Source organism: Carcharodon carcharias, chromosome 2, assembly GCF_017639515.1.
Source record: "Carcharodon carcharias isolate sCarCar2 chromosome 2, sCarCar2.pri, whole genome shotgun sequence".
NCBI lineage: Eukaryota > Metazoa > Chordata > Chondrichthyes > Lamniformes > Lamnidae > Carcharodon > Carcharodon carcharias.
The window spans coordinates 229,021,331-229,049,135 of record NC_054468.1 but is presented as its reverse complement, the minus strand read 5'-3'; the positions used below and the strand labels follow the sequence as shown (position 1 = coordinate 229,049,135).

At 44.8% G+C, this 27,805-nt stretch overlaps 1 protein-coding gene across 15 annotated transcripts in view; it reads right to left on the bottom strand.

Annotated features, from left to right (window-relative positions):
- adgrg6 (adhesion G protein-coupled receptor G6) overlaps positions 1 to 27,805 on the bottom strand; it is a 277,537-nt gene that overhangs the window by 48,813 nt on the left and 200,919 nt on the right. For 6 of the 15 annotated variants that reach the window (XM_041180994.1, XM_041180979.1, XM_041180984.1 and 3 more), the window contains 6 exons: positions 26,944 to 27,018; positions 22,182 to 22,256; positions 17,043 to 17,117; positions 16,070 to 16,144; positions 9,248 to 9,307; positions 7,916 to 7,972 (listed from right to left, as the gene is read on the bottom strand). In XM_041180994.1, the coding sequence (XP_041036928.1) occupies positions 7,916 to 7,972; positions 9,248 to 9,307; positions 16,070 to 16,144; positions 17,043 to 17,117; positions 22,182 to 22,256; positions 26,944 to 27,018 (417 nt within the window). The remainder of the gene's footprint in view (positions 1 to 7,915; positions 7,973 to 9,247; positions 9,308 to 16,069; positions 16,145 to 17,042; positions 17,118 to 22,181; positions 22,257 to 26,943; positions 27,019 to 27,805) is intronic. The other 9 variants (XM_041181012.1, XM_041181029.1, XM_041181022.1 and 6 more) reach the window with 9 other exon arrangements.

Genomic DNA, 27,805 nt, shown 5'->3' with positions numbered 1-27,805 from the left:
TGTACAGTCAGCCATCTCCTCACACCATACACCTGTGCTATTAGCTATATCTACACGTTCAGCTCAAGGCTTCAAAACCCCAGCGTCAACACACGGTGAGGCAACTACTGGCAGTGATTTGTGAAGACAGATACTACTGCGGGTTTCTAACAGGCGCTCTTAAGACATACGGTTGGCGACCATTGGTCCACACAGGCAACCCGTCCCGTCAGCCTCTTCACAGAGGAAGGGTGCGGAGGTTCGGTCGGGGGCGCTGAACGGCTCCCTGCTCTCCAAGCCCGTGGAGGGAGCTACGCTTAGTCCATGAACATCACGGGAGGGAACTGGAGGGGGTGTCACCGCGACTGGTGAAAAGGTGGACACAAGATGTGAGAGGAATGTCGTGGAGACCAGAGAAGATTGTAGTGGCTGTTGGGTGTAAGTGCCAGCCTCTGAGCTGATGACAGTGCTCCAAATCGATGGAGTAGGAGGTACACTAGTAGAGAGTCCCAGGGAGGAATCCACTGACAATGTGGGCATTGGTTCTCGAGTTCCAGCACTTAGCTGCGGAGCTCCCACAGACGTTGAGGTAACACCTACTGCGTGAGCTGAGATACTGAATAGGGAAGAGTGCAACCCCTCATTATAAATGTTTGGCTCTTCAGCAAAATGCTCTGGCTTAAGATACTGCAATGTTCTTGCATGTTTTTGACTCTTAAAAGCTATAGTCGGCAGGTCTTTTGGTAGATGTGCAAAGCCACTGACTGCCGAGGGTTCGGGGCCAGTCTCTGTAAAAACGTCATCTGAATTCACGAGTTGCGGGGTTGTTGTTGGCAAATGGGCATGTGTACTGAGCGAGGTCCACTGCACTCCCAAATGTACAGGCATTATAGTCACAGCCTGGACTCCTTTAGAACTTTCCAATTCGGAATTTGAAAATGGTTGCCACTTCAGTCCAGGACTCCCAAAAGCATGCGCCACACTGCTCTCTGAAACAAGGTCCAACAACAAATGCCTTGTGTTTGTATTGTCTGCGGAAAACTCAGCCAACTGATGATCAGGGTGCACTTTCTTTTCCCTTTGGGTAGCGGAGGTCACAAATGTCTCTTGGGCCTGTGAGCCAGAAGTCACAGTTGAACTATTAACGATATGAGAAACAATTCCCCAATGGTGCTGAAATCCTTCTGGAACTGTCAGTGGAAAACTAGGAAAATATGTACCATTCACGAACATTGGTAATGAATTTGATGTCAAGGGTTCCAATTCAGGAAGATCGTCATAATGAAGAGAATTTGTGTTTTCACTTCTTACAGTTGCAAAGTCATCTAAAGACACAGGTAGGAGCATGTCAGTCACCACTGGGATCCAGTTCAAGGGAACAGTCCATGTGGTCCCCACATTTATGACTGAAGTTTCCAATGAAGACTTGAGGTTATCAGCTACTGCTGAGGAATCATTCTTCAAATGAAGAGTTTCAGGGGTTAAGTGGGTGGAGATATGCAAGGGCAGAAGTGAAATATCTTCACCTTTGGTCAATGATCCAGTATCATCTGAAGCCAGTGTCCTCCATTCGCTTTCCATCATGAAAAATGCATGTTGATGGCTTTGTGTAATATGCATTGTGACATCAGTCGATGAGATGTGGTAATGGTCTTTGTCAGTCGACTTCCTACTGACAGGCAGGAGGTGAGGGCTGGATTCTCCTGCAGACAATGTCCACTGACTGTCTATACTCAGTGAAGCCACTTTTAATGGAGATAAATAGCTTGTTTGTGACTCAGAGGTTCTTGTTGGTCCTTGTGTGTTACTCCTCTCGATTTGTGTCTGTTTACCAGTCTGTAACGCTATAGTATTAATATCAACTGGCTGCACATTACCTGAAATGGAGCGATGGATACTGAACTGAAGAGCTCCTATTGATAATGTCATAGTGTTGTACTGGGAATGGTTGACACCTTCACTGAGTTCAGATGTAAATGGAGTCAGGGTATTATCCCAAAAATTCTCTGGCGTGGAAGGAATATTTATCACATCTGGCATTGATGGAAGTGAAGAAACATATGTTAAAACATCAGAATGGTTCAAATTCTTGAGTGACTTAGTTGACAGAACCAGAAAGTCCATGTCTGTACTTTGCACTAAAATAACTGTGTCATCTCCCTGCCCTCCTACTGAAAAGTGGCCTGGAAACAATATGAACTCATCAGATTGCCTTAATTGGTTTTGTAACTTTTCAGTACTGATGAACAGCCTTTGTGTTGATTTAATAGATTCTTTGCTAAAGTGGTTTAAGTGGACCAAGCCTGTAGTATTTGTCAGTCGACTGACAGTAAAACCACTGTTGTCCCAATCAATGGCTGCACTTGAAGTGATGGACTTTGCATCATGAGAACCATCTTGTCCTGGAACAAGTAATGAATATAACCATCTGGACATGTTATAGATATTGTCCTTTGACAAGGCAGTGCTTGAAGCCTTAATATCAAAATGGTACGTGTGTGACATTAGGTCATGGGTATCCATAGAAGTTTCAATACTGTCATGAAGAGATGATGCTGTCGCCTCTATGTTGAACTGATCCCTCAGAAGCACATGTAATGTGCTTAGTGGGATTCCCATCTGGTCAGAACTACTGGTGGCCATCCAGAATGAACCAGATAGTAAATGTCCGTGAGATACAACAGTTGTTTGTGCACTGAGTTGGTGTCCTGACATTGTTGGAGTGGGCCTAATAGTTGGATACAAAACTAAAGAAGGCATTTGGAATTGTATTTCCACTGCTTTTAATAGACCAGAGGACCTGTCACCAATAACGTGTTGACTCGGTGATAGTGCAGGAGGAACACTTGGCCCCAAACTGTACAATGTTCCCAATCCAGCATCAGCTCCTTCTTTAGTAGTTAATATATCTTGACTTCCAAGGTCACTGGACAACATCCCAAAATTGGAGTTAAGCTCACCGTCCTTGGTTATATGATGAGTCAAATTCTCACCAGAAGCCCTCAAGTCCCAGGATTGGTTTGTTGGCTTTTTTAACTGAGTGATGAAATCAGAATCCAGTTGAGGAGGGTTTGGTTCCTTGTTGGTTGTTCTTCCATCTCCAACGTTAGTCAGCTGTTTCAATGCCTTTGAAGCAGTTGTAACACCATGTGGCCTCTTGGTCACAGCCTTGGTGAAGACTATAAAAGTACTGTGCATGGTAAGTATCCCTGGCCTCAAAGCGCTGGGCATGTTGGGTCTGGGTCTCATTGGGTACCTCAAAGGTGTGGAGATAATACCCAATCGGCTCCTGGAGTTTCTTGTCCGCTGCTCCGTTTGCAAGGTAGAGCGATGCCAAGATATGTTCGACGGGCTTCGGTTTTCTTGGAGGACAGCTGGGGCCAGGAACTGGGACCCCTGCAAATCTGTATTGTTAAAGCTTCCTGCTGTTAGTGGGCAAATCATCCCATAATTAACTCATCACGTTAACCTACAACAAACCCAGTTCATGATGGTATACAACAACAACATTTCAAGGAGTCTCAGGAGTCCCTCACCCCACTTCCTACAAACACCCCACCGAATGAGTTAAGTATTCATTTATTCACATGCCCCATATCCTCCTCTCCCCCAAGCTTGGTGTAGCAGCTAAGTTATCAAGCCTGTAACTGAACTGTTCAGACCAGGTTTGATCCTGAGTCTGTGCTGATCTCAGCCAGGGTGTGGCATTCAGCAACAGGGAGTTACAAAGCAAAAAACATTGAGTATTTCCTGCTCCTGATCAATGTCCAGCAGCACCCTCCATCCCACCCCCACACCCTCCCATTCTGGAAAGGTGAGCGTGTGGGCACCAGGCGATGGCAGAGTCTGGCTGACTGGAACAGAAGGAGCCTATTCTGCCATTCAATCAGCCAATCTGTCACCTCAACCCCATGCTTAGCTGGTGCTAAGCTTCTGCTTGCTAACATTCGCCATCAAGGCTCACACATGACTATTGGCAGCGTGGATGACTCAGCAACAATGCCGGCAGAAAGTCACCTCCCTCACAAAGAACTACAAAGAGTTAGCACGCAGGTACAGCAAGCAATGAGGAAGGCAAATGGAATGCTGGCCTTAACGGCAAGGGGAATGGAGCATAGAAGTGGGGACGTCAGGCAATAACTGTGCACAGCATTGGCGAGACCGCACTTGGAGCACTAGGCACAGTTTTGGCCTTCTTATTTCAGGAGGGATACACTTGCATTGGAGGTAGACCAGCAAAGGTTCACTAGTTTGATTGAAAGGGTGTCTTACAAGGAAAGGTTGAGCAGACTGGGACTATACTCTTTGCAGTTTAGCAGAATGCGAGGTGGTCTTATTGAAACAGGTAAGATTCTGAAGGGGCTTTTCAAAAATATTCTTTCATGGGATGTGGGTGTCTCTGGCAAGGCCAGCATTTGTTGCCCATCCCTAATTGCCCTTGAACTGAGTGGCTTGCTCAGCCATTTCAGAGGGCCGTTAAGAGTCAACCACTTCGCTGTTGGGTCTGGAGTCACATGTAGGCCAGACCAGGTAAGGATGGCAGATTTTCCCTCCTTAAGGATATTAGTGAACCAACAATAGTTGTCATGGTCACCAATACCAAGACTAACTTTATAATTCCACTGGCTGTCATGGTGGGATTTGAACCCATGTCTACACACCATTATGCCTGGGCCTCTGGATTACCGTTACGTCACCATCATCCCCTTGGACAGAGTAGGTGCTGTGAGGGTGTTCCCCTGATAAAGGATCTAGAACCAGGGAACACAATAAGGGACCTCCCATTTAAGATGGGAGTTAAAGAGGAATTTCTTCCCTCGGGGGGTCATTAATGTTTGGAATCCTCTACCCTGGAGAAGAATGGACGCTGGGTCATTGAATAGATTCAAGGTTAAATTAGACAGATGTTTGGTCTACAAGGGAGTTAGGGATTGTGGGAGGAAAGCGGAATTAAGGTCCCAAGTGCAGCCATGATCTTACTGAATTAGTGGAGCAGGCTCAAGGGATCAAATACACTTCACCTGCTCCTATCTCTTATGATCATATGGAAAACATCAGTCTCTTTTTCCGTTTTCTCCTATCCTCCAACTTTCCATTTCACTCCAATTATTGCATCAATTTTTACAGCAAGTTTGAGAGAGCATTAAAATCAAGCACACATCAATTAAACCGTCGCTGAATATATCAAAACACATGTTAATCTGTGTTATCAGCCAACAGGTGTCTCGGGAGTTTGTGGCTGATTAAATGAGAAGCAACAGACGACCTGCAGGCATCATCACCACAAACATCAGGAACAACATTCGATTTATTATTTCCTCTTACCATTGCTCTGTCACCTGTTCAGCCCACGCTCAAACCCAACTGTAAGACATATTACTGAGTAACAGATAACAACTCATCCTGGCTTCCCGTGTATGCTTCTCCAATCACATAGAAGTACTTTCTAGTCATTATGGAGCATTTTTAAGTCAATGAAATGGTGCCAGTTGTCACCTATGGGACAAATTTCCCGAATTAGCATTACAGGGTGGTGGGGGAACGGGTGTCATTTTGATGTTGATAGCAAATGCCCTATGTTACATCCCTTCCAGGCTTTTATCTCCAGTTGAAGTCAAAAAATTGGGAGGAGAAATGAAAAACAGGTGACTGACTCGCTACTGTCCGCCACACTATAACACAAAATCAAAATAACATGCTGTTGAAAGAAAAAGGCCATTCAGCCCAACTGGTCTATGCTGGTGTTTCTCCTACAAAGGGGCCTTTTCCCACCCTACCTTCATCTCACATTATCAATATATCTTTCTGTTTGTTTCCCGCTCATGTACACATCTAACTTGTAAGCTAACACCAGACAGGCTGATTTGGCCCAATAGTTTGAGGCGTGGGGTAAATGCCATGAGGGTAAAGATACCTGTAGGCTCAGCTGAAAAGGAAGACAAATAAATTAAGCACATTCCAGACTGCAATTCCTTGAATTGGTATTTTGGATTTGTGTAAACTCTAAAAAAAAAAAATTATTAATAAGACACAAATAATGAAAATGTAAAGGAGATTTGAATATTCATCTCTGATTCTGAGCTCATTGCAAGGAGCCTTATTCATTGGGACAATTGGGGGACACAACGCTGTAATCCCCAGGGATGAATTTCCTGACCTCAACACCAATGGAAAATCCTGTTTACTCACTGTTGGCGCAAGTGAGTTCACTTGGGAAATGCACTGGAATTAACTGACGCACAACAGGAGACAAGACCTTCAGGAAACCAGTGAACAAATTGGGGATGGAGGATAGGGTTGGATCTATTTTTGGGCACATTTTGTTTAATGGGGAATTTTAATAGTCCCTGGACCAATGAGGAGAAACCACTGAAAATGCTTGGGAGAGTATATCTCGGCCTTCCCTTTCACCATTGATAGGCTATCAGATAGCATTAGAAAGGGATGTAATGCATGTCAGGACTCAGCTTCCTCTTTCCTCACCGGCTGTGTTAATAGGAGTGCCACAGCCAAAAAGAGCCCAGTTTTTTTTCATTGAGCATGCTCCGTCAATTCATTTGGTAGATCAAAACAAGCATTTGTTGTGGGTGTTGAGAGGGTACGAAGGAAGGTGAAGATTCACAGAGGTGGGATGGCCCATGTTGTGACGAGGGAACCTTACCATTCCAGCTCTTCAGGAAGTCAGCTTGTTTTCTCTCTGACATTCCTTTTGCGTGCTACGTATTGGCACAAACCATTCGCATTGCCTTTCTGTCCTGCAGCTGTGTTGATAGTTTTCTCGCCTCTGCATCAAAAGGTCATGGGTTCAAGCCCCACTCCAGCGGCTTGAACACATAATTCAGGCTGACAATCCCAGTGCAGCACTGAGGGAGTGGTGCAATGTCAGAGGTGCTGTCTTTCAGCTGTGATGTTAAACCAAGACCCTGTCTGCTGTGCCAGGTAATTGTCAAACATCTTGCGGAATTATTTTGAAGCAGAGCAGTTGAGTTCTCCCCAGTGTCCCGGCTAATATTTAAACCTCATTCAACAGCATCAAAACAAATGACCTGGCCATTATAACATTGCAATTTGTGGGAGCTTGCTGTGTGCAAATTGGCTGCCACATTACAGCATTGACCATGTTTCAAAAGCACTTCATTATAAAGTGCTTTGGGTCACCGTGAGGCTGTGAAAGACACCATATAAATGCAAGTTCTTTCTTTCAAAATAACCCTCCAGCAACCCACTGTTCTACCGGCCCAACAACAGAAAAATGAATGATACATCACTGTCACGCAGTGCTGGAAATAGCTCACTGAACATCCTGAACAAGCTGTATCAGGGCACAAGGGAATGCATTCAACAGCCATGGCTTAAACTTCCCTTTTGAGAAGCTCGGAAATATCTCAAATGAGAAGCTGGCAGTGGAGATGATGGCCTCCATTGCCATGTCAAGTAAGACTACCACTGCTACTGTGGAACCAGCTGACCACCACCAGAACTACCACCAGTGCACCCATGCTGCTACCACCATCACCATGCCACTGTCACCCCTTAGCACCAGCGCTAGCGCCAAATGCAGTCCCGTAGTATTTCTACAGCATTAGATTATATTTTACAGGGAACACACAACCTGTTTAAAGGGGTGACAATTTGTGGAAACAGTTCAGAAAATTATCATTTTTAAAAAATTCTTTTGGCTCGAGATTGTCCCACTTCTTGGCTCTTTGCGCAATGAGATTTTTTTGATTCATTCATTTGAAGTCGCTGCATTACAAAAGGAGTTGCCAAACTTTTTTTTTGTGAGAACGTTGCCCCTTTGAATGTGAGCTTGTGTTCCTTTAAAACAAAATCATTAACTCCCTCCAGCCCCAGTAGCATCATCCCCACAGCTCCATTAGCACACCACCCTCATACACCGTCACCATTGAAGGGCTTTACAACATTTCCTCCCTACCTTCACTGTTTGAGGAATTGAAATTGCTGTTTTGGGGGAGTGTAGCGGTTTGCAGGCCTGAATAATAAAAACAACAGTTACGGAACTCAGTCTTCAGAATCCACCGTCAACATTTTCCTTTGGTTTGCTGGCCGCCAGGACTCACACAAGAACTTGTCATCAAACAGCGACGGAGCCAAGCTATTGAGAAGTCCACCTACATTGAACATTTGCTTGCCCAATATAGAGTGCACACTCCCTGCCCAGATGGACTCCTGACTACCAACATTCCTCAAAGGCTTAACAGGTTGGCAGCAGGTAAGCCAGTGGAACCCGGAGGTGGACGCAGGGTTACTGCTGGGGCTTCACCAGGTAAAAGACCGTAGTTTAGAGGCAATTATCATTGGGATGCATCCTTCTGCTCATAGCTGGGACGGTGCTACTCATTAGGATGCTGGTTTCCTGGAAATCAGCGGGAAGAATCCCAGCCCCTCCAATGATACATCCCCCTCTCCAAGTCCCATTAATAAGTGGGCTGGATGGTCAATCATCAATAGTGCCCTGGAGCACTCTGAGCCAGCTTCAGAGTGCCATTCAGACTGGTAAGTCTGCTCCAGAGGACAGAATCAATGCCAGTCTTCCATTTTCAGCTATGTCCCCTCAGGAGCTATCTCAACTGCTAAGAGTCTTTGCTTCCTCCTGCTTGCCATGGAAAAGTTACCAATTGACCCTGAGGCATTGCTATCAGTCATGGCCTCCATGAGTGTCATCCTTGGCTCAGTTGGTAGCATGTTTACTTATGAGGCAGAAGGTTGTGGGTTCAAGTCCCACTCCAGATGCTTCAACACAAAGCCTAGGCAAAGACTCCAGTGTAGCCCTGATGGTGTACTGCACTGTGGAAGGTGCTGTCTTTCAGATGAGACATTAGACTGTGTACCTCAGGTGAGCATAAAAGATCCACTATTTTGAAAAGGAGTGGATTAGGTTATCCTTGGTGTTCTGGCTATTATTTGACCCAGCACCACTATAACAGATTACCTGGTCATTCACACAATACTGTTTGTGAGAGCTTGCTGTGTGCCAATTGGTTGGCACATTTTGTGCAGTACAATAAACACTACACTATTAAGAGCATAAGAAATAGGAACAGGAGTAGACCATATGGACCCTCCAGCCGAAGCAATTAATTGAGGCTGTGAAAGGCACAACATAATTGCAAGTCCTTTTACAGGACTGGGATGTGCTGGAAGAGACTTGTGAAGGAACTATGTGGCCAATCTCTCAATGATGGGATCATATATTTATTCGCATCTATCTATTTAGTCATTAAAATTTTAAAATCCAGTGACTTACTCAACTCTGTGGGTTCGCTGGCTCCTTGCATTGTGACTTCCGTGAATGGAAGATGTGTGCCTTTGTGATGTAAGCAAATGCAAGATATCGATCACATGGCTTAAATAAAAACTGCACACTTAACACTAATTCCAGGGCCTCTGCGGAGCAAAGGACTGTCAGTGTGTATCCATGTGGCCATGATTGTAGTGCATGGCTCCCTTGTGAAGATGATATTTATTCAATAACATTAGATATTTTCAATCTCTGCAATGTGGTTATGAATTATTTTCTGATATGCAGTGTCAATGGTTAACTGTTGCCAGCTCTGAGATGGTCCAATTTTGACCTTTGACCCATGATCTTGCACATTGTGGGATCAGGTGGCAGGGCAGCATGACAGGATTCACATAAAACAAGTGATTAACAGAAACACATGGACTACCCCAACGGACAATAACAAAATAAGACAGAACCGCCAGCTCAAAATCTAGATGGTTCTTTTCTTTAAAGAGTCTGAAACGCAAGGGAGACCTCTTAATGTGTTAAGCAGTCACCAGATGCAATGACCCAAAAGTCCTCGCGTTCAGCTTTTCTGTTTGTCTGTGATACGAGTCTGCTTTCTGTCCCTGTGGGGGACATGTCACGCTTACTTAATTCCAGAGAGTTTAGGTGGAAAGTGACAGAGTTACGAATACCGAATTCCCTGAAGCAGATGTGCCTGGAGTTTTTAAAACCAGATAAAACCCTGCAGATTAGCAGCATTGCTCGTCTAGCTGGGACCCTCCCTACTCACTGGGTCATTGGCTAGTGGAGAACTGGAGCCAAGAGGAAAGAATCCTTCCTTTCATTCTGCTGGGGGGTACTCAACAAACACAATCATTCACACCAGCAGTATTGCAGTAAAGAGATGCAGGCTCTCTAAATTTGATCTGTCTGTCAATCCCGAAAAAGCCTGTCAGAATCATCCAATTGTAGAAACGTACAGCACAGAAAGAGGCCCTTCAACCCATCATGCCTGTGGTGGCTCTTTGAAAGAGAAGTCGTGCTCAGTTCCTCTTCCTCAGTCTTTGACCGTAAACCTGTAAGTCTCTCGCCCGCCAGCACCTGACCAACTCATCCAGCAGACCAGCCGTGATCTTACTGAATGGCAGAGCAGGATTGATGGGCCGAATGGCCCACTCCTGCCCCTATTTCTTACAATCTTGTGACCTTATGTGTACTTGTGGTGGTCAGTTTAGTTTTGGCATAGAGACGGCTGAGGTTAAAGAGTTTTCCATCCAGGGCAGTTGATCTCCAATGAGGTGAATACCTGCTGCTGTCAGGTAGGTTGCAAAGAATATGGGGGCTATCAGACAGCCATGCTTGACCCTGGTCCAGACTTGAAGGGGTCTGCTTCGGATCTGTCGCTCAGTACAGTTACAGTCATGTCTGCATGAAGCAATCGCAGGATTGTGATGAAGGTTCTTGGACATCCAAATCAATGAAAAATAAGTTTTGCCACAGGATACTATGACCTGGACTGCACTGCCCAAAAGGGTTTTGGAAGCAGATTGAATAATAAACTTTCCAAAAGGAATTTGACAAATACTTGAATGAGAAAAAATTGCAGGACTTGGGGAAAGATCAAGGGAGTGCAACTGCTTAACCACTCTTTCAAAGAACTAGCACAGGCATGATGGACCAAATGGCTTCCTTCAGTGCATATCATTCTAACTCCTTTTAAAATTGTTTATGGAATCCACTTCCACCAACTTTAAAGGCAAGCATTCCAGGTCCCAGTAACTCTGAGTGACTAAATTTCTCCTAATCTCCCTTCTAGATTTTTTGCCAATGATTTCAAATTTATGGCCTCTGGTTACTGACCCTCTCACCAGTGGAAATAATTTTTCTCTCTCTACTCTATCAACTCTTGCAATCTCATCATCTTGAAAACCTCAATTAGGTCATCTCTTAATCTTTTATGTTCCAAGAAGAACAGTCATGACTTTTCCAACCTCTCCTCATAACTCAAGTCCCTCATCCCTGGTGACACCCTACTAAACCTCCCCTGTTCTCTTTCCAGGGTTTTGGCATCTTTCCTGAAATGCAGTGAACAGAATTGTCTACAGTTTTCCAACTGAGGTCTAACTAGTGCTTCACAAAATTCGAGCATGATCTCTTTGCTTTTATATTATTAGTCTCCATTTATCTCCTTCTTCCAGTTCCTCTCATTTTACTTGGGCTCTCCACAATGCTGACTGATCACTCTTCTCCATCTCTTATCAGTTACTCATTCCTCTACTAATCCCGTTGCATTAACCACCCACATCTTCCCACCTGATCTTAATCCTTCCTTTTCTCCTTCTTCCTGGCAGTTTAATCTTCATCACTCATCTCACCCCATTTCCTCTCTGTCTCTCTCTTTCTCTCTCCCTCCGCAACAGATGACCAGACCATTTCAACCTCTTCTTGGCTCCTTTCTTCCACGCTCCCAAATTCTTCACTGACCCCCTGATCCTGATCTTGTCCTTGTCCTTTCTCGTTACTCTACACATCTGTCTCGGCATATTTCTCCGCTTACAAAGTGACCCATGTGACTTTTTTTTTAAAACCATCTTATCAACTTTAAGGATTTATATATTTATAAACCAAGATATTACTGCTCTTCTACATGTCTCAAACTTGCATCAATAGTGTTAACCCATCTCCAATGTTTTTGTCATTAAGTAATTAAAGTATTCTAAGAAAATGAGAATAATGTACCATTATTTAAAGACCCCGGTGCTTTTCATCCTGGAGCTTGCGTGGAGCAGTGTTCTGGAGTTTAACCGCTTAGGGGGAGATAGTGGGATTGCCACTGAACTAGCATTCCAGAGACCCAGGGTAATACTCTGGGGGTCTGGGTTCAAACCCCACCATGGCAGATGGGGAAATTAAATAAAAATCTGAAATCAAAGGTCTGATGATGACCATGAAACCATTGTCATAAGAAACCCATCTGGTTCACTAATTCCGCTTTAGGGAAGGAAATCTGCAAGCCTACACGTGACTCCAGACCCACAGCAATGTGGTTGATTCTTAAATGCCCCTGGAACAAGGGCAATTGGGGATGGGCAGTAAATGCTGGCCTAGCCGGTGATGCCCACATCCCATGAATGAGTTTGTTTTCCAATTCCAGTGAGAATTCTGGAGGGTTGGCAACCCCATCATGGATCTCAGAGGTCCAAGAAGGGCTGCCTTCACCTTGAAAGGGCAACTCAACATGGGCAATAAATGTTGGTCTTGCCAGGAACACCTGTATCCTGGGAATGAATTTTTATTACAGAAACATTACAATAAATTAATTAATTTAAAATAAATGGTGGTAGGGGATCTAGAATGGGGAAAATCTAGAACCAGGGGGCATTCTTTCAGAATAATGGGGTCATGCATTTAAGATGGAGTTGAGCAGGGATTTCTTCACTCAGAGGGTCCTGAAAGCCTAGAATTCTCTAACCCAGAGAACAGTGGAGGCTGAGTCACTGAACATGTTCAAGGCTGAGATGGACAGATTTTTGAACTACAGAGGATTTAAGGACCCTGGATAACAGACAGGAAAGTGGAATTGAGGGCCAAGATCAGATCAGCCAACGACCCTATGGAATGGCAGAGCAGGCTTGAGTGGCCATTTTATTTTATTCTTCCACACAAAGTGGGCATTGTGTTGAGGCCAATGTTTGATGCCCATCTTTAATTGCGCTTGAGAAGGTGGTGGTGGTGAGCCATTTACTTAAACCACTGCAGTCCATGTGCTGTAGGTACACCCACAGTGCTGTTAGGAAGGGAGTTCCTGGATTTTGATACAGCAACAGTGAAGAAATAGCGATATATTTCCAAGATTTTTTTAAAATATTCATTCATGGGATGTGGGCGTCACTGGCTGGGCCAGCATTTATTGCCCATACCTAACTGCCCTTGATAAGGTGGTGGTGAGCTGCCTTCTTGAACCACTGCAGCGGATGTGGTGTAGGTACACCCACAGTGCTGTTAGGGAGGGAGTTCCAGGATTTTGACCCAGTGACAGTGAAGGAACGGCGATATATTTCCAAGTCAGGATAGTGAGTGACTTGGAGGGGAATTTAGGTGGTGATGTTCCCATCCATTTGAAGCCCTTATCCTTCTAGGTGGTAGAGTTTGTGGGTTTGGAAGGTGCTATCGAAGGTGCCTTGGTGAGTTGCTGCAGTGCATCTTATAGATGGTACATACTGCTGTGGTGGAGGGAGTGGATGTTGAAGGTGGTGGATGGGGTGCCAAACAAGTGGGCTGCTTTGTCCGGGATGGTGTCCAGCTGCTTGAGTGTTGCACTCATCCAGGCAAGTGGAGAGCCTTCCATCACACGCCTGACTTGTAGCATCGGGTTGGTACACGCTTTGGGGAGTCAGGAGGTGAGTTACTCATCGTAGAATTCCCAGATTCTGACCTGCTCTTATATGGCCTACTCTTTCTCTTGTTTCTCATGCTCTTATAAACCAGGTTCCTAAAGAATTCTCCAGTTTTAGATGCCAGCTGACACATCAGCGAGGTGATTTATCTTCTGATGAAGCGTCAGATCTAAGTTGCTCAGATGTCTTATTCCCCTTATAGATATTGATCCAGCTGTCTAACAGTTCCATCAGTTTCTGTTTCATTTTAGAGGGTTTCTTTTTTAAACTAATCTTAGTTTACGTAGAGAGGCAGAACTAATCAATCTTGACTACTAGAATACGAGAACAAGCAGCAACTTCTGCAAACCTGTGCTCATTTTCCAGTCACCTTCATTAAAAATGTGATTCTATGGGGAAGTTTGTTGTGTTAAACAATCTCAAAGGGCTTCACCCAAAAGGATCAGAGGGTAGATGAGGAGAAGTTCTTTTACGCTGAGAGTTATGACCCGGAATGCAAATGGCAGTGGAAGCAGATTCAGTAGTAACTTTTCAACAGAATTGGATATCACAGAATTAACGTCATCCTCCACAAACACTGTCCTTCCCTCCTCCCCACACAAGACATTATAAACACTCATAGCTCACTGTTTCTCTCCTTACAGGAGAAGAGAGCACACAACATGGTGAGAGGCCGGCACCTAGGGTGGGCAGGGATGTGAGTTGTGGGGTGCGGAGGTGGCCCTCCAGTCACTGGCACCTTACTGGCCATTGGTAATACGTGCCCACCTGCTGCACTGGGCAGAGACCTGACAGGAGATACTGAGTCTCCTGAGGTACTGGTGTTCAGACATGTCAAGACATCTGATCTTCTGCCTGGAGACTCGGCAGTGGGGGATTTGCCTCCTTCCACTTGAATTTCTGAGTCTATCTCCTCTGCCCTTTTGGGGGAGGTGCTGCTGAGAGCTTGTGCTCCTGCTCGCGCTGTTGGTGCTAATGTGGCCTCTGCTATTGACCCTCATCAGAGAGGTGGAGCTGCATAAGCTGCCCCCATGTCATGGTGAAGTCTGGAAGCAGAGACGTACAGCTGAAAGGGAGTGAAGTTCCAGACAGGTCCGGCGCCCTCCAGGAAGTGCTTTGAAAAGCCGCCTCTCACCAGGCATTGATAAAAGGCTTCCCGACCTATCAGTTTCACTGAAAAAAAGCTCTTCTCACTGTGTACTTGCCTCAGTGACCCTGGAAAGGTGCTGACAGGTCAGGATAGAAGATGTCCAGGCTGGAACCGGCAGAATCCAGGATTAAAGGAACTCCAAATTCCCTTTTTAATTGTTTTACTAGGTTTCCCACCAGATCTAAGGTAGATCCTCGGAATCCACCTGGGAGAAACCCAGAAGAGGGCAGGCTGGCCTCAAGATCCAGACCTGATGTCAATTTCAGGTGATTTAACTCTCCTTGATGGGGAAGATTCTCCCCTTTGTAATCCTCTGTACACTCAACCGTATATGAAATTCATTCCGTCATGATACACTACACCCCACATACTATAATATAAAGTCATAGATTCAATATGGCACAGATGGAAGCCATTAGGCCCATCTAGTCCATGCCAAAGTGAGAGTGAGAGAGAGAGAAAGAGAGAGAGAGAGAGGGTATGTGAGTGAGAGAGTGAGAGTGAGAGTGAGAATGAGAGTGAGTGTGAGAGTGAGAGTGAATGAGTGAGAGTGAGTGAGAGTGAGTGAGAGTGGTTAAGAGGCTAAGAGGGTACGAGGCTAAGAGGCTAAGAGGCTACGAGGCTACGAGGCTACGAGGGTACGAGGGTACGAGGGTACGAGGGTACGTGGGTACGTGGGTACGTGGGTACGTGGGTACGTGGGTACGTGGGTACGTGGGTACGTGGGTACGTGGGTACGTGGGTAAGAGGGTAAGAGGGTAAGAGGGTAAGAGGGTAAGAGGGTAAGAGGGTATATATGTTTTATGTATTACAACATGCTATAACTGTATATTGCAACCTGTTATATATTACACTACACACTTGTGGTACCAGACTATACCATTCTGTTCCATAATATACCATACTTTAATGTTTCATATCATATAGCAAACAATATTTCAGAACATACCAAGGAATAGTTGGATTTAATTTATTCTTTCTGCCAGAGATTATTCTAATATGGTATATTGCAAATTATTCTTCATCTTGAACACCTGTGTAGGCTTTTTCTCAACATTTTCTGTCACAAATAACAACGGACACATCTATAAGGGGAACTATCTTAAAAAAGTCACATTGTGATTAACCTTCTCCCAACAGAGGAGCTGCACCACCACTACTGGTGTGAGGGTATCATTACATCATGACATCCCTGAATCAGTTTTTTTTCATTATAATTACGCACAAAGTAATTGATAATTGGAAATGTAACGAAATAAGAATAGAATGATTCAAACACACTTTGCTTACCAGAAGTGAAGAGCTCAGGGCTGTTAGTGCCATGCGTGTTAGTGGTGCTAGTGCTGGAGTGAGCTGATGTGGTAGCTGTTAACAAGACAAGGAAGAAATATGCAGGTAACTGCAGGTTATTTCAGGTCGGGTAAAGGACTCATGTCAGCCTTGGCTCTCAGCGGTGACAGTCTCCCCTCTGACCTTGGAAGATTGTATGTTCCCATCCCACATTGGAGACTTCAGCACATAATCTGAACTGACACTTCAGTGCAGCAGGCAGGGAGTGCTGTGTTGTTGGTGGTACCATTCCTTAAATATGACATTAAAATCAGGCAGTGTCTGGCATCTGTGGTGAATTTAGAAGATCCTCTGTACACTCAACTATATATGAAATCCATTCCATCATGATACACTACACCCCACATACTATAATATAAAGTCATAGATTCAATATGGCACAGATGGAAGCCATTAGGCCCATCTAGTCCATGCCAGAGTATGTATGTATGTATGACAAGATGCTATAATTGCAAATAGCAAACTGTTATATATTACATTACACACTTATAGTACCATACTATACCATTCTGTTCCATAATATACCATACTTTACTGTATCATATCATGTAGCAAACAATATTTCAGAATATACCACCATGGTTGGATTTAATATATTCTTTCTGCCAGAGATTATTCTAATATGGTACATTGCAAATTATTCTTAATTTTCAACACGTGTAGGCTTTTTCTCAACATTTTCTGTCACAAATAACAACGGACACATCTATAAGGGGAATTATCTTAAAAACACGTCACATTGTGATTAACCTTCTCCCAATAGAGGAGCTGCACCACCACTACTGGTGTGAGGGTATCATTACATCATGACATCCCTGAATCAGTTTTTTTCCATTATAATTATGCATATAGTAATTGATAATTGGAAATGTAATGAAATAAGATTAGAATGATTCAAACACACTTTGCTTACCAGAAGTGAAGGGCTCAGGGCTGTTAGTGCCATGCGTGTTAGTGGTGCTAGTGCTGGAGTGGACTGTTGTGGTAGCTGTTAACAAGACAAGGAAGAAATATGCAGGTAACTGCAGGTTATTTCAGGAAGGGTAAAGGAGTTGGTCATCACACATGGTTACTGAAACTCCACACCGTTAAAAGGAATGATACCTCCCTTGCCCATGTATTTTGCACATTTTTGCAATGATCGTGGATTTTGCCGTTGCAAGGGACTCATGTCAGCCTTGGCTCTCAGCAGTGACAGTCTCCCCTCTGACCTTGGAAGGTTGTATGTTCCCATCCCACATTGGAGACTTCAGCACATAATCTGAACTGACGCTTCAGTGCAGTAGTCAGGGTAGGGCGGTACCATTCCTTAAATATGACATTACAATCAGGCAGTATCTGGCATCTGTGGTGAATTTAGAAGATCGTAGTGCATAGTTTGAAGATGAGCTCTTAAAGAACACTAACAAACCAACGGGGTTGTTAAAACAATCCGGCATATTTCTAGGATTCTCCCATAGGGCACAAGTTATCAGGACAGGGTTTGAACTTCAACCCCTGGGTCAGCAGTTCAGCACTGTAGCCAATACCAGTGGAACTCACTATCATGTGGAGTAGTTGAGATGAAGAGCACCTCATATGGAGTCCAATCAGCTTCCAGCTATTGTTCCTTCCACCCACCCTCACGCTTTCCCACTCTCACTGGTTCCACTAAAGATAACGTCCTTCAGGGAAAGAAACCTGCCATCCTTACCCAGTTTGACCGATAGGTGACTCCAGTCCCATCCTAACGCATTTAATTCTTAACTGCCCACTGAAGTGGCCACAGGAGTTGTCTCAAACTGCTCAAGAAGACAGCCCACCACCACCTCTTCAAATGGCAACTCAGGATGGAAAATAAATACTTGCCAATGGTGCAAGAATAAAATTTACAGTCATCATGGCAACCATGTGAGTCATATCTCTTCATTCATCCCTTATTTCTGTTTTGAAGCAGTGGTGTCACATACTAGGGTGGTCTTGTGGTGCAAAACAAAAACAGCAATACCTGGAAAAACTCAGCAGCTCTGGCAGCATCGGCGGAGAAGAAAAGAGTTGAAGTTTCGAGTCCTCATGACCCTTTGACAGAACTAGGTGAATCCCAGGAAGGAGTGAAATATTAGCTGGTTTAAGGTGGTGGGGAGGTGGGGTTGTGTTGGGGGAGAGAAGTGGAGAGGGGTGCTGTGGTTGTAGGCAAAAGCAGTGATAGAAGCGGATCATCAAAAGATGTCACAGACAGCAGAACAAAAGAACACATAGGTGTCGAAGTTGGTGATATTCTATTTGCTGAGTTTTTCCAGGTTTTTCTGTTTTTGTTCTGGATTTCCAGCATCCGCAGTTTTTTGTTTTTATTATTATGGTCTTGTGGTGCAGTGGGCAATGTCCCTGTCTCTGAGTTAGAAGCCTTGGGTTCAAGACCCAACCCAAGGCTTGATGGCCATGTAATACTACCAAAAACATTGAGTATTCACCTGCAAATCCTGCCAATGGCTGGTGGTAAATGTGAGAGAGATTCCTGGTCAGTCACGTGATGGAAAGAACATTGGAGCCTCGACCAGAGCTCCAGGCTATAACATGCATGGAAAAGCGACTTGGACACCCTGAGTGAACTGGAACACTCATCACATACTAGTAGCATTTGGTACATATAGTAAAGTGCAGTGGACCCAATTCTGGAATTCTCTAACCCAGAGAACAGTGGAGGCTGAGTCACTGAACATGTTCAAGGGTGAGATCGACAGATTTTTGAACTATAGAGAATTTAAGGACCCTGGATAGCAGACAGGAAAGTGGAATTGAGGGCAAGATCAGATCAGCCAATGACGCAATGGAATGGCAGAGCAGGCTTGAGGGGCCATTTAATTTTATTCTTTCACATGAAGTGGACATTGTGTTGAGGCCAATATTTGTTGCCCATCCTTAACTGCCCTTGAGAAGGTGGTGGTGAGCCGCCTTCTTGAACAACTGCAATCCATGTGCTGCAAGTACACCCACAGGGATGTCAGGGAGAGAGTTCCAGAATTTTGACCCAGTGACAGTGAAGGAATGGTGATATATTTCCAAGTCAGGATGGTGAGTGACTTGGAGGGGAATTTAGGTGCTGGTGTTCCATCTATCTGCTGCCCTTATCCTTCTAGGTGGTAGAGTTTGTGGGTTTGGTAGGTGCTATCGAAGGAGCCTTGGTGAGTTGCTGCAGTGCATCTTATAGATGGTACATGCTGCTGTGGTGGAGGGAGTGAATGGTGGAGGGAGTGAATGTTGAAGGTCGTGGATGGGGTGCCAATCAAGTGGGCTGCTTTAGTTTGAAGATGAGCTCTTAAAGAACACTAACGAACCAACGGGGTTGTTAAAACAATCCGGCATATTTCTAGGATTCGCCCACAGGGCACAAGTTATCAGGACAGGGTTTGAACTTCAACCCCTGGGTCAGTAGTTCAGCACTGGAGCCACTACCAGTGGAACTCACTATCATATTATGTCTTGCTGCTTGAGTGTTGCACTCATTGAGGCAACTGGAGAGACTTCCATCACACTCCTGACTTGTAGTTTGTAGTTGGAACAGACTTTGGGGAGTCAGGAGGTGAGTTTATCACCATAAGATTCCCAGATTCTGACCTGCTCTTATAAGGCCTACTCTTTCTCTTGTTTCTCATGCTCTAATAAACCATGTTCCTAAAGAATTCTCCAGTCTTAGGTGCCAGCTGGCACATCAGCGTGGTGTTTTATCTTCTGATGAAACGTCAGATATAACTTGCTCAGATTTCTTTTTCCCCATATAGATATTGATCCAGTTGTCTGACAGTTCCAACATTTTCTGTTTCATTTTAGAGGGTTTCTTTTTTAAACTAATCTAGATTCCGTAGAGAGGCAGAACTAAACAATCTTGGCTACCAGAATACCAGAACAAGCCGCAACTTCTGCAAACCTGTGCTCATTTTCCAGTCACTTTCATTAAAGATGTGATTCTATGGGGAAGTTTGTTGTGTAAAACAATCTCAAAGGGCTTCACCCAAAAGGATCAGAGGGTAGATGAGGAGAGGTTCTTTTACGCTCAGAGTTATGACATGGAATGCAAAGGGCGGTGGAAGCAGATTCAGTAGTAACTTCTCAACAGAATTAGATATCACAGAATTAACGTCATCCTCCACAAACACTGTCCTTCCCTCCTCCCCACACAAGCCATTATGAACACTCATAGCTCACTGTTTCTCTCCTTACAGGAGAAGAGAGCACACAACATGGTGAGAGGCCGGCACCTAGGGTGGGCGGGGTTGTGAGTTGTGGGGTGCGGAGGTGACCCTCCAGTTACTGGCACCTTACTGGCCATTGGTAATATGTGCCCACCTGCTGCACTGGGCAGTGACCTGATAGGAGATACTGAGTCTCCTGAGGTACTGGTGTTCAGACATGTCAAGACATCTGATCTTCTGCCTGGAGACTCGGCGGTGGGGGATTCGCCTCCTTCCACTTGAATTTCTGAGTCTATCTCCTCTGCCCTTTTGGGGGAGGTGCTGCTGAGAGCTTGTGCTCCTGCTCGCGCTGTTGGTGCTAATGTGGCCTCTGCTATTGACCCTCATCAGAGAGGTGGAGCTGCATAAGCTGCCCCCATGTCATGGTGAAGTCTGGAAGCAGAGAAGTGCAGCTGAAAGGGAGTGAAGTTCCAGACAGGTCCGGCGCCCTCCAGGAAGTGCTTTGAAAAGCCGCCTCTCACCAGGCATTGATAAAAGACTTCCCGACCTATCAGTTTCACTGAAAAAAAGCTCTTCTCACTGTGTACTTGCCTCAGTGACCCTGGAAAGGTGCTGACAGGTCAGGATAGAAGCTGTCCAGGCTGGAACCGGCAGAATCCAGGATTAAAGGAACTCCAAATTCCCTTTTTAATTGTCTTACTAGGTTTCCCACCAGATCTAAGGTAGATCCTCGGAATCCACCTGGGAGAAACCCAGAAGAGGGCAGGCTGGCCTCAAGATCCAGACCTGATGTCAATTTCAGGCGATTTAACTCTCCTTGATGGGGAAGATTCTCCCCTTTGTAATCCTCTGTACACTCAACCGTATATGAAATTCATTCCGTCATGTTACACTACACCCCACATACTATAATATAAAGTCATAGATTCAATATGGCACAGATGGAAGCCATTAGGCCCATCTAGTCCATGCCAGAGTGAGAGTGAGAGTGAGAGAGAGAAAGAGAGAGAGAGGGTATCTGAGTGAGAGAGTGAAAGTGAGAGAGAATGAGAGTGAGAGTGAGAATGAGAGTGAGTGAGAATGTGTGAGAGTGAGAGTGAGAGTGAATGAGTGGGTAAGAGGCTAGGAGGCTAAGAGGCTAAGAGGCTAAGAGGCTAAGAGGCTAAGAGGCTAAGAGGCTAAGAGGGTACGAGGGTACGAGGGTACGAGGGTACGAGGGTACGAGGGTACGAGGGTAAGAGTGAGTGAGAGTGGTTAAGAGGCTAAGAGGGTACGAGGGTACGAGGGTACGAGGATACAAGGGTACGAGGGTACGAGGGTACGAGGGTACGAGGGTACGAGGGTACGAGGGTACGAGGGTACGAGGGTAAGAGGGTAAGAGGGTATATATGTTTTAAGTATTACAACATGCTATAACTGTATATTGCAACCTGTTATATATTATACTACACACTTGTAGTACCATACTATACCATTCTGTTCCATAATATACCATACTTTAATGTTTCATATCATATAGCAAACAATATTTCAGAATATACCAAGGAATAGTTGGATTTAATTTATTCTTTCTGCCAGAGATTATTCTAATATGGTACATTGCAAATTGTTCTTCATCTTGAACACCTGTGTAGGCTTTTTCTCAACATTTTCTGTCACAAGTAACGACGGACACATCTATAAGGGGAATTATCTTAAAAACACGTCACATTGTGATTAACCTTCTCCCAACAGAGGAGCTGCACCACCACTACTGGTGTGAGGGTATCATTACATCATGACATCCCTGAATCAGTTTTTTCCATTATAATTATACACATAGTAATTGATAATTGGAAATGTAACGAAATAAGATTAGAATGATTCAAACACACTTTGCTTACCAGAAGTGAAGGGCTCAGGGCTGTTAGTGCCATGCGTGTTAGTGGTGCTAGTGCTAGAGTGGACTGTTGTGGTAGCTGTTAACAAGACAAGGAAGAAATATGCAGGTAACTGCAGGTTATTTCAGGTAGGGTAAAGGAGTTAGTCATCACACATGGTTACTGAATCTCCACACCGTTAAAAGGAATGATACCTCCCTTGCCCATGTATTTTGCACATTTTTGCAATGATCGTGGATTTTGCCGTCGGAAGGGACTCATGTCAGCCGTGGCTCTCAGCAGTGACAGTCTCCCCTCTGACCTTGGAAGGTTGTATGTTCCCATCCCACATTGGAGACTTCAGCACATAATCTGAACTGACGCTTCAGTGCAGTAGTCAGGGAGTGCTGCATTGTTGGCAGTATCATTCCTTAAATATGACATTAAAATCAGGCAGTGTCTGGCATCTGAGGTGAACTTAGAAGTTCGTAATGCATAGTTTGAAGATGAGCTCTTAAAGAACACTAACAAATCAACGGGGTTGTTAAAACAATCTGGCATATTTCTAGGATTCTCCCATAGGGCACAAGTTATCAGGGCAGGGTTTGAACTTCAACCCCTGGGTCAGCAGTTCAGCACTGGAGCCACCACCAATGGAACTCACTATCATGTGGAGTATTTGAGATGAAGAGCACCTCATATGGAGTCCAATCAGCTTCCAGCTATTGTTCCTTCCACCCACCCTCACGCTTTCCCACTCTCACTGGTTCCACTAAAGATAACGTCCTTCAGGGAAGGAAACCTGCCATCCTTACCCAGTTTGACCGATAGGTGACTCCAGTCCCATCCTAACGCATTTAATTCTTAACTGCCCACTGAAGTGGCCACATGAGTTGTCTCAAACTGCTCAAGAAGACAGCCCGCCACCACCTCTTCAAATGGCAACTCAGGATGGAAAATAAATACTTGCCAATGGCGCAAGAATAAAGTTTACAGTCATCATGGCAACCGTGTGAGTCATATCCCTTCATTCATCCCTTATTTCTGTTTTGAAGCAGTGGTGTCACATACTAGGGTGGTCTTGTGGTGCAAAACAAAAACAGCAATACCTGGAAAAACTCAGCAGCTCTGGCAGCATCGGCGGAGAAGAAAAGAGTTGAAGTTTTGAGCCCTCATGACCCTTTGACAGAACTAGGTGAATCCCAGGTAGGGGTGAAATATAAGCTGGTTTAAGGTGGTCGGTGGCGGGGGGGGGTGGTTGTGTTGGGGGAGAGAAGTGGAGGGGGGTGCTGTGGTTGTAGGCAAAAGCAGTGATAGAAGCAGATCATCAAAAGATGTCACAGACAGCAGAACAAAAGAACACATAGGTGTCGAAGTTGGTGATATTCTATTTGCTGAGTTTTTCCAGGTTTTTCTGTTTTTGTTCTGGATTTCCAGCATCCACAGTTTTTTGTTTTTATTATTATGGTCTTGTGGTGCAGTGGGCAATGTCCCTGTCTCTGAGCTAGAAGCCCTGGGTTCAAGACCCAACCCAAGGCTTGATGGCCATGTAATACTACCAAAAACATTGAGTATTCACCTGCAAATCCTGCCAATGGCTGGTGGTAAATGTGAGAGAGATTCCTGGTCAGTCACGTGATGGAAAGAACATTGGAGCCTCGACCAGAGCTCCAGGCTATAACATGCATGGAAAAGCGACTTGGACACCCTGAGTGAACTGGAACACTCATCACATACTAGTAGCATTTGGTACATATAGTAAAGTGCAGTGGACCCAATTCTGGAATTCTCTAACCCAGAGAACAGTAGAGGCTGAGTCACTGAACATGTTCAAGGGTGAGATCGACAGATTTTTGAACTATAGAGAATTTAAGGACCCTGGATAACAGACAGAAAAGTGGAATTGAGTGCAGGATCAGATCAGCCAACGACGCTATGGAATGGCAGAGCAGGCTTGAGGGGCCATTTAATTTTATTCTTTCACATGAAGTGGACATTGTGGTGAGGCCAATATTTGTTGCCCATCCTTAATTGCCCTTGAGAAGGTGGTGGTGAGCCGCCTTCTTGAACATCTGCAATCCATGTGCTGCAAGTACACCCACAGGGATGTCAGGGAGAGAGTTCCAGAATTTTGACACAGTGACAGTGAAGGAATGGTGATATATTTCCAAGTCAGGATGGTGAGTGACTTGGAGGGGAATTTAGATGCTGGTGGTCCCATCTATCTGCTGCCCTTATCCTTCTAGGTGGTAGAGTTTGTGGGTTTGGAAGGTGCTATCGAAGGAGCCTTGGTGAGTTGCTGCAGCGCATCTTATAGATGGTACACACTGCTGTGGTGGAGGGAGTGAATGTTGAAGGTCGTGGATGGGGTGCCAAACAAGTGAGCTGCTTTAGTTTGAAGATGAGCTCTTAAAGAAGACTAATGAACCAACGGGGTTGTTAAAACAATCCGGCATATTTCTAGGATTCGCCCATAGGGCACAAGTAATCAGGACAGGGTTTGAACTTCAACCCCTGGGTCAGCAGTTCAGCACTGGAGCCACTACCAGTGGAACTCACTATCATATTATGTCTAGCTGTTTGAGTGTTGCACTCATCGAGGCAACTGGAGAGACTTCCATCACACTCCGGACTTGTAGCTTGTAGTTGATACAGACTTTGGGGAGTCAGGAGGTGAGTTTATCACCATAAGATTCCCAGATTCTGACCTGCTCTTATAAGGCCTACTCTTTCTCTTGATTCTCATGCTCTTGTAAACCATGTTCCTAAAGAATTGTCCAGTCTTAGGTGCCAGCTGGCACATCAGCGAGGTGATTTATCTTCTGATGAAACGTCAGATATAACTTGCTCAGATTTCTTTTTCCCCATATAGATATTGATCCAGTTGTCTAACAGTTCCAACATTTTCTGTTTCATTTTAGAGGGTTTCTTTTTTAAACTAATCTAGATTCCGTAGAGATGCAGAATTAAACAATCTTGGCTACCAGAATACCAGAACAAGCAGCAACTTCTGCAAACCTGTGCTCATTTTCCAGTCACTTTCATTAAAGATGTGATTCTATGGGGAAGTTTGTTGTGTAAAACAATCTCAAAGGGCTTCACCCAAAAGGATCAGAGGGTAGATGAGGAGAAGTTCTTTTACGCTCAGAGTTATGACCTGGAATGCAAAGGGCGGTGGAAGCAGATTCAGTAGTAACTTCTCAACAGAATTGGATATCACAGAATTAACGTCATCCTCCACAAACACTGTCCTTCCCTCCTCCCCACACAAGCTATTATGAACACTCATAGCTCGCTGTTTCTCTCCTTACAGGAGAAGAGAGCACACAACATGGTGAGAGGCAGGCACCTAGGGTGGGCAGGGATGTGAGTTGTGGGGTGCGGAGGTGACCCTCCAGTTACTGGCACCTTACTGGCCATTGGTAATATGTGCCCACCTGCTGCACTGGGCAGTGACCTGATAGGAGATACTGAGTCTCCTGAGGTACTGGTGTTCAGACATGTCAAGACATCTGATCTTCTGCCTGGAGACTCGGCGGTGGGGGATTCGCCTCCTTCCAGTTGAATATCTGAGTCTATCTCCTCTGCCCTTTTGGGGGAGGTGCTGCTGAGAGCTTGTGCTCCTGCTCGCGCTGTTGGTGCTAATGTGGCCTCTGCTATTGACCCTCATCAGAGAGGTGAAGCTGCCCCCATGTCATGGTGAAGTCTGGAAGCAGAGAAGTGCAGCTGAAAGGGAGTGAAGTTCCAGACAGGTCCGGCGCCCTCCAGGAAGTGCTTTGAAAAGCCGCCTCTCACCAGGCATTGATAAAAGGCTTCCCGACCTATCAGTTTCACTGAAAAAAAGCTCTTCTCACTGTGTACTTGCCTCAGTGACCCTGGAAAGGTGCTGACAGGTCAGGATAGAAGATGTCCAGGCTGGAACCGGCAGAATCCAGGATTAAAGGAACTCCAAATTCCCTTTTTAATTGTCTTACTAGGTTTCCCACCAGATCTAAGGTAGATCCTCGGAATCCACCTGGGAGAAACCCAGAAGAGGGCAGGCTGGCCTCAAGATCCAGACCTGATGTCAATTTCAGGCGATTTAACTCTCCTTGATGGGGAAGATTCTCCCCTTTGTAATCCTCTGTACACTCAACTGTATATGAAATCCATTCCGTCATGATACACTACACCCCACATACTATAATATAAAGTCATAGATTCAATATGGCACAGATGGAAGCCATTAGGCCCATCTAGTCCATGCCAGAGTGAGAGTGAGTGAGAGGGTAAGAGGGTAAGAGGGTATATATGTTTTATGTATTACAAAATGCTATAACTGTATATTGCAAACTGTTATATATTACACTACACACTTGTAGTACCATACTATACCATTCTGTTCCATAATATACCATACTTTAATGTTTCATATCATATAGCAAACAATATTTCAGCATATACCAAGGCATGGTTGGATTTAATATATTCTTTCTGCCAGAGATTATTCTAATATGGTATATTGCAAATTGTTTTTCATCTTCAACACCTGTGTAGGCTTTTTCTCAACATTTTCTGTCACAAATATCAACGGACACATCTATAAGGGGAATTATCTTAAAAACACATCACTTTGTGACTAATCTTCTCCCAACAGAGGAGCTGCACCACCACTACTGGTGTGAGGGTATCATTACATCATGACATCCCTGAATCAGTTTTTTTCCATTATAATTATGCACATAGTAATTGATAATTGGAAATGTAACGAAATAAGATTAGAATGATTCAAACACACTTTGCTTACCAGAAGTGAAGAGCTCAGAGCTGTTAGTGCCATGCGTGTTAGTGGTGCTAGTGCTGGAGTGAGCTGATGTGGTAGCTGTTAACAAGACAAGGAAGAAATATGCAGGTAACTGCAGGTTATTTCAGGTAGGGTAAAGGAGTTAGTCATCACACATGGTTACTGAATCTCCACACCGTTAAACGGAATGATACCTCCCTTGCCCACGTGTTTTGCACATTTTTGCAATGATCATGGATTTTACCATTGCAAGGGACTCATGTCAGCCGTGGCTCTCAGCAGTGACAGTCTCCCCTCTGACCTTGGAAGGTTGTATGTTCCCATCCCACATTGGAGACTTCAGCACATAATCTGAATGACGCTTCAGTGCAGTAGTCAGGGAGTGCTGTGTTGTTGTCGGTACCATTCCTTAAATATGACATTAAAATCAGGCAGTGTCTGGCATCTGTGGTGAATTTAGAAGATCGCAGTGCATAGTTTGAAGATGAGCTCTTAAAGAACACTAACGAACCAACGGGGTTGTTAAAACAATCTGGCATATTTCTAGGATTCTCCCATAGGGCACAAGTTATCAGGACAGGGTTTGAACTTCAACCCCTGGGTCAGCAGTTCAGCACTGTAGCCAATACCAGTGGAACTCACTATCATGTGGAGTAGTTGAGATGAAGAGCACCTCATATGGAGTCCAATCAGCTTCCAGCTATTGTTCCTTCCACCCACCCTCACGCTTTCCCACTCTCACTGGTTCCACTAAAGATAACATCCTTCAGGGAAGGAAACCTGCCATCCTTACCCAGTTTGACCGATAGGTGACTCCAGTCCCATCCTAACGCATTTAATTCTTAACTGCCCCCTGAAGTGGCCA